At 41.3% G+C, this 13,947-nt stretch overlaps 1 protein-coding gene across 2 annotated transcripts in view; it reads right to left on the bottom strand.

Moving 5' to 3' along the window:
* SCFD2 (sec1 family domain containing 2) overlaps positions 1-13,947 on the bottom strand; it is a 273,170-nt gene that overhangs the window by 226,312 nt on the left and 32,911 nt on the right. For both annotated transcript variants that reach the window (XM_072124404.1, XM_072124397.1), the window contains exon 4: positions 9,557-9,732. In XM_072124404.1, coding sequence (XP_071980505.1) covers positions 9,557-9,732 — 176 coding nt within the window. The remainder of the gene's footprint in view (positions 1-9,556; positions 9,733-13,947) is intronic.

Here is a 13,947-nt window from a genome sequence, read left to right as displayed (position 1 = left end):
TGCTTGTTATTGCTTTAAATGTGGGGCCACACCCTGATGTTTCCAGTCTCTCCCAAATGAGGTCATTATCTGCTGTTTTGTTTCATTCACAAGCTGGAAAATCAAAAAAATGCTGAAAGAAAATGTCCAAAATCTTACAAGGTTCAAAAGGGCACGTGAGCGATCGCTCACCTCATCTGCAGGTTCTGCCCTGGGTCATGGACTCTAATCCAGAAACAATTCTCAATTGCAAATTCTCAATATTTTTCATGAAAATATCTCACACAATTTTTTTGCCTACAGCTACAGGGTCTTATGCACAGACCAGATAATGTATCACCAAAAGCTAATTACAGTGAAGTCACGAAAACACGTGCAACAACTTACAAATTCCCTTCTATATACGTATAACACAATCTCGACTTACTACTAGAAAAATGGTTTCCTCATGTTCCGGCGATGGTCGGGAGGTCATCTGATTTACTTAACAGTCAATGACTACACTCCACTGTATTTTGTCAATGGTTCAAAGATCTGAAGATAAAAAATTATTTTCAGACGTGAACGATTAACTAAACCGCTCGCTACAAATACACCCGCAGTACATTACGTACCGCTATAATCAGTGCACCTGTATGTGACCGAGGAGCCTATAGTTCCCCTGATATCATAAAGCAACAACAGATTCAGTTTAGGGAGAGATTCATCAGAAGTATCTCTCGGATTTCATTTTCATATATTGATCTTTTAAGCAATTGTTAAAAGCATCAGGTATACGGCAGGAGAAATAACGTCACTTATTTTTCAGGTAAATATATTTGTAAAGGCGCTATTAACACGCAATTTTCACAGATGTCTGTAACAACCCTTCCCAAACCGACACTGGCAAAGAAATGAAGCCATAGATCTGTATCGATTTTAAAAAATTTGTTTTTGTGTTTCCAATTTTTCCTTCCCCTTACCGCATGTGGATATTACAGAACATCTTGTTGCGGGAGGGGGGAGTATGCAGTGGGCTTACGCATTATGCAGCAAACATCTGCCGCTAACACCTGCCATCTTGTTTCTGATCAGCACACTCCATGATATCACCAATGCATCAATCCCGTGCGGTCGCGATCCCCGAGGTGCGTTGTCCGGCGAGGATTCGGAGCTGCCGTGATTCACCAAGATCGTGCGTCCAATTTCCCGCATGTGTTGCTTCCCCGCTCAGGTCCGCCGGAGTTCACCATCTTCTTCCCGTTGCATGTAAGTGCTTGGCTTGCGACACAATTTTGAATGTTAAATCCCGCGCTTAGTCCGCATCAGTCGGGTTGTCCGACTGCCAAGTCCCCTGATTTGTATTGCATGAAAGTCGGCCAAAATCAGATCTCGTGTGCCAAAAAACCCAGTTAAATGCGGCGCAAAATGGAAAAAGTCGTGAAACCCAGCGAAAATGCGGTCCGTGGACCCTTAGTAAATGTGCCCCATTGTGTTAAACTCCCACGCCTGTCATTGGGCTGCATCTGTAATGGTCTGTGAGTAACAGATCGATACAGATTGCAGTATATGGTTGGAGTGATCAGACACCCTAGGGTTTAAGTACCATAGAGGGGGCTAAAAATACAGTAAAAAATAGAAAAGGTTTTTAAAAAATTACAAAAAGCCTAAAAGTTCAAAGTCGCCCTCTTTCCCAAGAACGTATATAAAAATAAACAAGTAAAAACATAATCATTTCCGCGTCCCAAATTGACCGCTCTGTCAAAATATAGAAACTGTTATCCCCAGTGGTGAAACCCATAATGGAAAATGGTGAATCGCCACTTTTTCAACAAAGATGAATAAATGGTGATCAAAAGGTCATAGTTTTTCTTTTTGTACAAAAGGTTTTAATTGATTTAAATCTATTAAAGCATAATAAAACCTATAAAAATTGTTGTACCTCTGTGGGCGTCCGACCAAAAGAAAAAAAATTGGGGTGTTATTTGAAGTGCACAGTGAAAGTCGTAGAAAAAAGGCATACAAGAAAATGACGCAAGGGTGGTTTTTTTTGGCGATTCCACCACATTTGGAATTTTTTTTCCAGCTTTCCAGTACATGGCATGGAATATTAAATAAATTCACTAGAACAATTTGTTGCATAAAACATAGCCTTCATACAGCTCTTTACAAGGAAAAATAAAAAAAAGTTCTGGATTTTTTGAGGGTATGGAGCAAAACAGAAAAACGTAAACGGTAGTGGCATCAAGGGGTTGAAATAACTTTTGAATTTTAATATTCCATGCAGTGTACAGTACTTGGAAGCTTGAAAAAAAAAAATTCCAAATGTGGTGAAAGTATAGTTTTTAACATTTTATTTTATTTTATTTTTTTTATACCATATTTGCAGGCCACCTTTGGGAACTTTAACCCTAGAGGGTCTGATCATTCCTATTGTGTACTGCTACACAGATGAATTTCAGTATATATTTCTGGATATTTTGTTCTCCTGAAATGAAATGCCCTGGAGTCTCACATGGACTTTGTGCTGTCACTGAGACAGATCATCACCCACACCCAATGGCTTTGTCAGTATGATTTAACAGGTTAACAGCACGATCAGTGTCAGCACCAATTGTGGTTGTTACTGCTGGGTGATTGCTGCATAATGTAACAAACACCCTGTATGGTTGAAGAGAGCTCAATACGTACTGCCATAGTACCTAGTGTGTCGATATGTATCAATATTTTGTACAAAAGTCAATATTGCTTATGAAAGATTCAAGATGCCACCTGTATGGAGGAATTAACTACTTGTGTTGTTTGGGGCCTATTCTTCTAAATTCTTTTTTTTTTTTTTTTAAACTCTCCATTTGCTTTAATTTTGATATCATCACTGAAATGTCCTTCCTGATTTTATCTCTATCATCCTGGTAGAAAGCAGCAGATTTTTTATCAAGAATGTCTTGGTATATGTGTCCCTTCACCCGTCCTTGAATTACATGACGTTCAACAGAAAACCAGCCCCACGCCAAAATGTTCCCACCTCCAGACTGCACTGTTATGGGGTTTTTGATATGCTTTTGGCTAACATGGTGTCTATTATGTCATCCAAAGAGGTCAATATTGGTCTCATCTCACCAGACTGTAGTCTCCCCGTATGTCTAAATGTTATCGAACAAACTGCAAACGCCATTAAACATGCATTTTGTTCAGTAATGGAGTATTGTGTGGCGAGTGTGCATAAAAGCCATAGTGCAGCAACGGCAAAACATTTAGGGACCAAGTGCCCAAACTGAAACAAAAACCCATTTATTTATCGCAAAGTGCCAACAAGGCAATTTAAGTCGTAACCTATTGCCCCCCATCTCTTACCACCACATCCTCCATTCCCCAAGAAGTTGATTCTTTACCATATGTAGGAAGTGATTCCAGACTTGTAGGGGCAATAATATTCATACAGCCCAGGGCCCCTGGTAGTCTTAGTCCGCTCATGGTTGTGTTCCAGGGAGTGTGGCCTACATCTGTAGGGCATATATCCCTTTAACAAATAAAAACATAAGCTGTCATTGACTGCTGGACACAAGTCTTTCTGTTATCCAGTTTTAACAAATTAGGCCTGTAAACTTTCATTCCTGTCTTTTGATTAAATTGAACAATTAAAACTAAGCAGTGGTATCCAAGTGAGATCACCTACCCTAAGAGAGATTACCTCACTACTTACCAGAAAACCCACATGGCCACGGCCCCTACTGTCCAGATCCTTCACATCTTACACATCCAGGACAAAGAAACTAATGATAAAAGGAATTAATGAAACATTCTTAATGGTTATTTCTGGGAAGTGTTCCAGCACATGGAACACATCTGCCTGATAAATCCCTGTATTCTTTGTCATTATTATATAAAATAATCCTTAAAAGATGATATGTCCCATACTGCACTGTGGGCAGGAGACTCGCCTCCACAATAACAACATTCAATGAAAGACACAAAGGTATAAAGAAGTAATACAGGAAATGAAACGTCATACATGAGCAATGCCCTGAGAGTTAGATAAACACTATTTATTTTACTTTACAGAGAGAACGTCTTTATGGCTTGTTTTATTAGTCTTATGCTTTCAATCCTATTCAAGGGTCTGATATAATCAGAAAGGATGGAGCGCTCCAAATTTTCTTTGTAACATACTACCACACTATTGTACTACAGAGACCGGGAAGGTCTATTTTTTCATTCTCATGAAAAGAAATCTAATCAGTTAATGGATTTTTTTTATCATCTCCATAGAACAGGTTCTCAGGATCAGGTTGGTGTAGGTCCAACACTGAGCCTGGAGCAGCAGAACCAAGCCATTGCAGTTTAGATCCCATTCATATGAATTGGTGCAGTAACCCGGTCTGTCCACTACATATAGAATAAAGTTGTCTGCTTCCTGATTCATTATGCTAATGAGTCTGAAAGGCTCCTGGAGGTGTTACCAGAGCCCCTCCATTCTATAGCCTCATAGCCTGTTATGCTGTCACCCTCTTCCCCCCGCTTCCTCAGCACTTCTCTCTTCTTCTGCCTGATATATAATATAACAGCAGCAGAAGAGTTTCAGCAGTGAGAACGAGGAGGGTGCAAAACAGTTCTACAAGTACAGTTTTCCTCCTGAAGGAAGCTTGCCGATTTGGCTATTATCCCAGGTCACAGGGCTTCACGAAAGTCAGACACTGATTTATAAGGTGCTGCCTTCGAGGTAGTGTTAGATGGATAGTTTTCCTTTTCCCATCCTGATATAAATATATTTGCCTATTCCTTACCCGTCATACAACTCCATAATGTGACAACCCATAGCCAAAGGATTAAAGGGGTTGTGCAACTACTAGAAAAAAAAATAGGTGGGCTGGGGAGAGCTTTTAAAAAAATAATGCTTCACTCGGCGCTTCCCACGCCGTGGTCTGTTTTTTTTTTTTACAGGGGCACGACAGTTCTGTTCTGACAACTTCCAGCGGCCCAACACGCCCACCCGTCTCCTGTCTCAGCCCCTGATATAGCAATGGACATAGGCACAGGTGAGCTTGCCAGGCACCTGAAAGTTGTCTGTAAACAAACAGGGGCACGGCTCAGACAGATCGCATCATGGGACCCCAGGAGCCCCGAAGGAAGCGAGTAAAGCTTTATTGTTTATAAAAGCCCTTCCCAGCCCGGCTACTAAATTTTTCTAATAGTTGGACAACCCCTTAAACATCTACAAGCCACTCATAATGTTATAAAATACTTGTGGCTCGTTGGATGTGACTGCTCCATAGATTCCTTGTGTCAAGCTGGAGATTCCTTTATCTACTGCCATTAGTGTTTTTTTTTTCCCTAAAACTCACCTTAATTATATCTTGACTCTTTGTAGTACATTATATGAGGAGGTGATGAAAGCATGAGAACTACTTACATTATATACTGTTACATAGGAGGCAGGCATGCACAGGTGCGCTGATCCCGGCAGTGTGATAGTGCTACATATACAACAATCCTTTACATTATGATTTATATTCATATTCTGTTAAATTTAATTACCAACCAGTGGCACAAAGTCAGCCCAAGCTATCCCTAGTGAAACAAGAGAACCATTATGTGTTATGTAACCCCTCCAAACCATAATCTGCAGTAGTGAGAACAGTCATGGTGTAAAATGCTAATTTAGCAGAAGTTACAAAACAGCATTGTTCTACTAGAGTGTACAATAAGAACAGTATTGTTACCAATATACTCTCTAAGTAAGAAGCACCACTATCTGAGGTGAGACAATCATTATGTTATCAACAAATGGTGGGGAGGACGTGTATAATCAGATGGACAATCTCCCAGCTCCATCTAAAGGAAGACGCTGCTACACTACCTCAAGTGGCCAAATGGTGTTACTGCAGATGGAAAAAGTAAAAGGTGAGGTGAACCTGAAGTTATTCCTTTTATACAGTGCGACGTTTCTGACCAAGATCAAATTGCTATTCATTTTTAAAAATGCTACTTCCCCACCGGGGTCCAGGAGTCATAGGAAGCGAGATAGAGTCGTCCACACAATCTCTGGTATAGCACATCAGTCATCCACAACCCTGATTGGTTAAAAGTATCCTTTCATTCGCCTCAGTTGAACAGAGCCTTATTTCTTTGGTAGTCTGCCACCAGCTCTTGTTAGATATAAATCCAGTCTATATAGAGATTATATTGGGCCAGAAGCCAACCTAGGTAGCGTAAATATATACAAGACACAGACGTGGAGATTCGTGGATCAAGATAAAAGAACAACACAAGTAAAATTTATATATTTAATTGCCTTAAGGGCTCACTAGAAAAACAATACACAAGAGATTATGTGGGATTATATATATCGTTGACAGAGTGTAGATTACAAGCGAAGTACAACAAGTATAAGCGATTAATGAAGTTAGCTACCTTGTGCTGTACCAATGGGGATAGATGAGAAGCGCTTCAGATTCTTTCTGCCTTGATGTTATGATCTGTTGATGTAATAATCCCCAAGCAGAAGGACAAAGACCAAGGGGACTGATTTGCTTTTAACGGTAGTGTAGACACAACTCACCTACCCCTAGGTGGGTTCTAGAACACCTACTAACTGGTCCAGATTTGGAACCTCAGATGAATTCTAACTTTTTGCTGGGAGGAGATGGGAGTTGTGATGTGTAATGCACTGATGTACATGATAAGACCTGACATGAGTTTCCGCCTTGTTGTATAATTCTATATATTCATCAATTCATAATGAGAATGGACATCCAGCAATTTGTTCAAAGGAAGTACCAGAGATAACTGAGACCTTTGCTCAGCAACTTTGGATACTCCTGTACCTAGCCCTAGCTCTAGCCGTACCTAGCTCTTGCGAGGAGGACACTCACACCTATTGTTCCATATGACTGTACTCTGTAATATAATATTAGATTTGTATATGTCCCCTATGATTTGTAAAGTGATACAGAATATGATGGCACTATAGAAATATATACAATATTATAAAGATTATTATTATATTAAAAGGAATAAAGGCATGTATGTGCAACATCCCCCACCGGGGCCTAGCCTTTTCTTGTGGGCTTGGAGGCAGCCGGGCCCATAATACCGGAGTGGATGGCTAGTGCGGCCGAGGGCACGCTGTGGTCATGGTGCTTGGTATGGGGACCAGAGGGCTGTCCTACAGCCTGGCAGGTCTCCAGCAGGTGGTGTGTGCAGGAGGGAGAGGCTGATGTACTGGTTCTCCCTGGTTCAACCCGTAAGGTGTCTGTTGGATGAGTCCCTGGTGATGGATGGGGAAGCAGCCGCATCCAGGGATCTGACGGAGGCAATGTTGTGCAGAACTTACAGTTCTTTATTGAATGGCAGGCAACGGCCAAAACAATAACAGCAGATTCTCAAGCTGGAAAAGTCATGGAGAACAGGTCCACAGGAAGGTTACATGCAGCCTGATAGTAGCTTCAGACGTAAATGAGTCCAGGTGGAGGAGCTCAGTTCTGGGCTTAAGTCTCCAAACTTGCCCTGGGTGCTAGGCGATGGCCGGAGGCACTTGTAGTTCCTGGAATTAGGACACTGGCTGTGGCAGACAGTCCCTGAGGTCTGGTTCTGTCTGCAGACTCTAGTAAAAGACTGACTCAAGGAGTCTCTTACTCTGACCGTGTGCTTCCGCGCAGCAGGGGTTCATATACTCCACTGGTCAGGTGGGAGCACCTCCCCAATCACCTTCCAGCTTGTATTACCAGACTATCACTGGACAATCACATATCACAATGTCAACTGTTGCCTTACCAGGCAGTATCTTCAGCTGCAATTACTCAATATTCCAAGTTCTAGAAGCATCCTAGAGAGATCATCAGTCTCCCTAACAGCTCCTGACCGGGAGAGGGCACTTTTTACAACTACCAGCCTGCCCATGCATTGGCAGGCGTGTTGCATATGCTTGACCTGACTTGGACAGGACTCCCTGATTGCTGCGGGTCCGGTTCTTGGGGGTTTCAGTAGTCACTCATTGGTTTGTGGTCGCACATCCCTATGGATAAGGGATAATTTTCAGAGTTGTTACAACCCCTTTAAGGTGTCTGGTCACTGCATGGACACTAAGACAACTACTATGTGGAATCTTCTAATGCAGCACCAAATAACAGATCCTGAGGAGAAATCATAAGTGTAATTCCTGTAAAATCTCATATAAAGCTAGGAGATAGATTCATCACATGACACCTAAAACCTACATCTAGTCTACTATAACGTTTGTTCACAGACATGAAGATATTAGGTGTCCTTTTATCACGTAGAGGCTTGGATCATCACAACCTGTATTCACTTCTGCTGACTTTCCAGCTTTTGTCAGGCTCTAATAGTGTAATGATGATGGATTTCTCCCTTTCTATGTTTCCACTCTTTCTCAATCCATACCTCCATCCTCCCACACGCAGGCAGTAATAGCATTGGCAGCAAACAGAGCTATGTGCAGGCGCTGGCACTGGGTAATGGGAACTCAGCATTTATGAAAACGATCATTCAGTTTTTCCTGGTACTCAGTAACAACATTTGGCGATCAGTAAAGAAAATATTGGTATAAAGGCAACTCTTCCTTTCCAAACATGTCACATTATAACAGCAATGTAATGGAGCAGGAGGAGCTGAGCAGCATAGCACGCTATGTACAGTATACAGGCAGCATGTTATAGAGCAGATAAGGCTGAGCAGCTTGTACATAGTGACATCTTCAGACAGCAGGAGGCGGACAACATTCATACATTGTGCTATATTGTCAGGCAGCATGTTATAGAGCAGAAGGAGCAGATCCGATTGTACATAGTGTACAATTGGAACGTGGTATCTGAAGGCAGTATGTTATATAAAAATAGGAGATAAGCAGACTGTACATGGTGCCCTGTCTACAGACAACATATTACAGAGCAGGAGGAGCTAAGCATATTGTGATCAAAGGGATGGTCCTATTAATGATTGACAGCCCTCGGTGTATGACTGTGCATAGATAGCTGTAATGGGACCATTACCAAAACTAACAACCTGTTCAGCTGCTCCTGCTCTATAACACAGTTCCATCTAGGATCCTGGGTGTAATTTGCACTGTTCCTCCGGCTCTGTAACTCTATGTACAATCTCCTTGTGCTGTATAACATTCTGCCAACAGATTAGTCTTCACATTACCTATAAATAGTGACAGTGTCACTCACCAATGATAAACATAAATTTAATACATAAAAGTAAACAAACACTTATCTATATCCTTTGCACACTCTTTTGATAACCATGGAAGTATGTACAGTATGTATTCTGCATTTTAAGCCCCCTTCTCACACATATTAATTTTGCAGTGTAATAGCCATACCGTAACGATTTTACACGCTAGCACACGGCCTCATTGTCTTTAACTGGAAATAGGGTCATTCATTATAATGGCAGCATTTACCACCAGCATGTGCAGCTGCTCGGCGGCCTATGGAGAGGGGAGGGTGGAGGAGCGCTCACTCCCCCATCCCTTCTCCGCCAGCCGTGTGCAAGGGGCCTTGCATCAGTAGAAGTTACCAAGATGTCTGGCATGCCAGAAACAGATTTACAGTACTTGTGTATGTATGGATATTACCTGTAAGACGAGCCTTTCGAAGGCAAGGAAGGTGTCCCACTTGGAGCATTCGGGATGCTTTAGTGTCTGAACTGCGGCTAATGCCAGCTGGAGTAGGCCACAGTGGTTTTCTAAGGCCTGCCGGTTCTTCTTGAAGAGCAACACATGAGACTTAAGTTGCTCAGGAGTTACTCTACCTGTCAATAACAAATGGATCCAACATTAATAATACAATAATTGAAGGTGAAAGTTTCAAAGTTAAAAAAAAAAAAAAAGAGACAAAAGTAAAAAAACATTAGTATTGCGCATTAGAACAAGCTTGAATGCCCAGGATTCCTCATTCTTAGCCATCCTTCACTTATAGTCCACGGCACTGAGATATTACACAAGACAGACCACAGAAATCAATGGAAACAAACCAAGTTTTGGCTGCCATCAACTGTGAACCTATTATCGGTATCCGCTGGAAAGATCAAAAAGTATCTAATTTGTGGAGGTCAGACCCCTGACACCCACCGATCACCTCGGTCGGCAAAATCTATTCTGTTTACAGAAACAGAATCAACGAACCTTACGTTGTATGGTGGTGGTATCCAATAAGTGCAGCACAGTATTAACACTAACAAACTGCTATTTTATACAAATGCAATCATATTATGAGTAACAAAAGCTTTTATTGACAGTTACTGAGCTACTAATTAATGAGTTACTGCAGCAAGTCAATATTTGCAGTGTTGACCCTTCTTCAGGACCTCTACAATTCTCCCTGGCAGCTCTCAATCAACTTCTGGACCAAATCCTGACTGATAGCAGTCCATTCTTCCACAATTAAGATCTGGGGGTTTCCAGGCCATGGACCCAAAATCTTTATGTTTTGTTCCCTAAGCCATTTAGTTATCACCTTTGCTTTATGGCAAGGTGCTCCATCATGCTGGAAAAGGCATTGTTGATCACCAAACTGCTCTTGGACGGTTCGGAGAAGTTGCTCTTGGAAGACATTCTGGTCCCTTTCTTTATTCATGTGTGTGTTTTTAGGCAAGACTGTGAGAGAGCAGATTCCCTTGGCTGAGAAGACTCCCCACACATGAACGGTTGCAGGACACTTTACAGTTGGCATGAGACAAGACTGGTGGTATCGCTGACCTTGTCTTCTCTGAACAAGCTGTTTTCCAGATGTTCCAAACAATCGGAAAGGGGATTCATCAGAGAAAATGACTTTACCCCAGTCTTCAGCAGTCCACTCCCTGTACCTTTTGCAGAATATCAGTCTGTCCAGATGTTTTTTTCTGGAGAGAAGTGGCTTCTTTGCTGCCCTCCTTGATACCAGGCCTTGCTCCAAGAGTCTCCGCAGTCTCACATTGCGTGCAGATGCACTCACACCTGTCTGCTGCCATTCCTGAGCAAGCTCTGCACTGCTGGTAGCCCGATACCGAAGCCGAAACACTTTTAAGAGACGGTCCTGGCGCATGCTGGTCCTTCTTGGGTGCCCTGGAGCCTTTTTGGCAACAATGGAACCTCTCGCCTTGAATTCCTTGATGATGCGATAGATTGGTGACTGAGGTGCAATAGTTCTAGCTGCAATACTCTTCCCTGTTAGGTCAGTTTTGTGCAGTGCAATGATGACTGCAAGTGTTTCATTAGAGATAACCATGGTTAACAGAAGAGAAACAATGATGCCAAGCACCAACCTCCTTTTAAAGTGTCCATTGGTGTGATTCTTACTTAATCATGACAGATTGACCTCCAGCCCTGCAGGCCTGTAATAAGGATGAAATGTGTTTTGGGGGAAAAAGTTCATTTTCTAGGCAATTATTGACCTTGCATTTAATTGCTGTTAAGCTGATCACTCTTTATAACATTCTGGAGTATGTGCAAGTTGCCATTATAAAACCTGATGCAGTAGACTTTGTACAAATTAACATTTGTATCATTCTTAAAACTTTTGGCCATGACTGTATGCATATTCATGTTCTTCTAGAGCAGCCGCGCCTCCAGCTTCCTAATTAACAAGGAACCTGCTTTCCCTTGTGCCAACCTGGCATACTACATCTTTTACACACTGGCTTTGTGACTGTTGAAGAGAATTCCAGAAGGAGGAGTGAATAAGGGGTTTGAGAGAGACACTAGATGTCTGTGATTGACTGAAGAGAACACCGCTCCCTCCTGCTTCAGAAGTTCTCTTCAGTGATAAAAACTAGAGGTGTAGCTGGAAGAATATGAATATGCCGGACACAGTACAGACGATAGTCAATGACCGGACTCACATGGGGTAATTTGCATAGATGGTGAATCAACTTTATGGACGGAGTATTGAACTTTTCCGGCATGTAGAAGAACAATATAGAGATAGTGGTAATGCTGTATAATAGCATAATTCTTGACTATTAACTGTATCAAATGCTTGTTGCCAGAAACTGCAACTAAAAGTATACGAGTGTAAAGGTATATTTTTGGGGTTTGCTTCCATGTTTACCATCAATATTTAAAGGAGGAACCTTGCATTCTTCTTTCCCATACCCCTTAGTAGAATAGTAAGTGGAAAAATTGTTGGGTAAAAGGTCATCGATTTGTCCATCATCCCATTTTTTACTGCAGTTCTAGTCACACTAGTTACAGAACTTTGTTGTACAATGGAGATATTAAAAACTATAATAACAAAACATAATATTGAGACCCCTGACTGAGGCTGAGAATCCCTTATTGTACATGTAAAGAAATCCTTAGTGGGCCCTAAAATTTGTTACATTCTTGTAGTCTTTCATTTCACATCACTGTTAGGTCTTCAGTTATTTGCATCAGTTATTGTGAGCCAGGCGTAGTGGAACACACAGAACAGCTACACATTTCTCAGTTGTACCTTATGTATTTGTAGTTGCCTCATCTGGATTTGGTTCATAATAAGAGTTGTCTCTAACTCGTAAAACTCCAAATTCAATTACAATTCTACCTGAATATTCAGAATGTTAATTTTCTATGATTAGAATCCACTTAAAAAAATTTCGCCAAGAAATAATATTCAGTTTTACTAAATATGAATATATAATATGCCCCCAAAAATGTAACATTATTGCACCACAAATGACTGCGTCATTTCATTTTTCTCTTTTTCTAAGCAGTTTAGTTTAAAGCAAATAAAAGTAGAAGATAAAAGGAAAAAGCAGATTGTGGTCGGTCCAACAGCTTTCCTCAAAAGTGCTCAACATTAATCTGTCAATTTGTAACCGTACAAAAGAAGAAAAAAACTGAGCTGTAAGTCTTTAAACCAAACATGGATCAACACCTGAAATAACACGTAACATGCAACATCAGTGCGACCAAGGCTGAGGCGACCGCCAGCCAAAACACCCAGACCTCAGCAAAAGCGGGAACTCGGAGCAGGCAAAGGGCACGGACTGAGTCATAGAGCAGGAGAAACAGACAGTGCGGTTCATCTAGAGCAGAATAATAGCCGTCGTCTTCTAATTATGACAAGAACCCTCTCTGTATAAACAAGCCCTTAAACAATTAGTAAAAAAAAGAAGAAGGTAACCGATACAACATAAGCAGCCGCGACCATGTCGGGAAAAAAAAAAAACGTTAAATCCTTAGGCAGTTCAACATATGGTTTTCATTTCCATTCAGAAATAACAAACAAACGTGACATCTGTAATTTATAGTCTTGTCGTAAGGCGACTGTAGGGGGCGCTGTGTACAAAGACAACGCCTCAACCACTAAACTGCCAAAGATCTTGTTCTTGTTTCAAAAAGTTCTGTTCTAAAAAACGGCAGATGCTCAGCAGACCTCCATGGATCCAGTGGAAGCCCCACACTATATGGAATACAAATTACAAGCCCTGGAGAATGAGGCCGCTGCTGAATGTCAGATTACATCGTCCATCTTATATAAATGCTGTGTACGAGGCATTGCCGTGATGTACTTTTAGTTTCAACAAAATTTTATTGACGGTAAAACATAAAGATGCCTTACAATACAACATGGAAAAACTGAACCCGCTCACAGGGGAAACTTGTATAAATGAATCCTGCTAGGTACATAGCCAGACACTGCACCAATTAGGAACATAAAACAATGGGGGTGAGGGGAGGGGAGGAGAGGAGGAAGAAAAATATTAAAACTTTTTATTGGATAGGTAAATGCAGCCGTGATGTACTTTTAGAACAAATTGTTAAATTTCCTTAATTTTTTTCGTTACATGACTGCAGACTCAATAGTTTTATCTTTGGATTTCTTGCCAAAATCTATCACTAAGAAAAAGTGAAATAAAGAACAAAGTTTTGCAACTTTAAGTTTGTGCAAATTACATTTTTTCCTCTGCCCTTCCCAAAACCAAAAAAGGGGCGCGGCATTGATATGGGGCAAGTGGGGTCACAATCTCCTTCAAATTTTTCATCATTTGCGCAAGATTTTTGTG

This window comes from Engystomops pustulosus, chromosome 1 (assembly GCF_040894005.1).
Source record: "Engystomops pustulosus chromosome 1, aEngPut4.maternal, whole genome shotgun sequence".
In the NCBI taxonomy this organism is placed as follows: Eukaryota; Metazoa; Chordata; class Amphibia; order Anura; family Leptodactylidae; genus Engystomops; species Engystomops pustulosus.
Note: the sequence above shows the minus strand (reverse complement) of the source record. Positions and strands in the feature narration are given on the sequence as shown.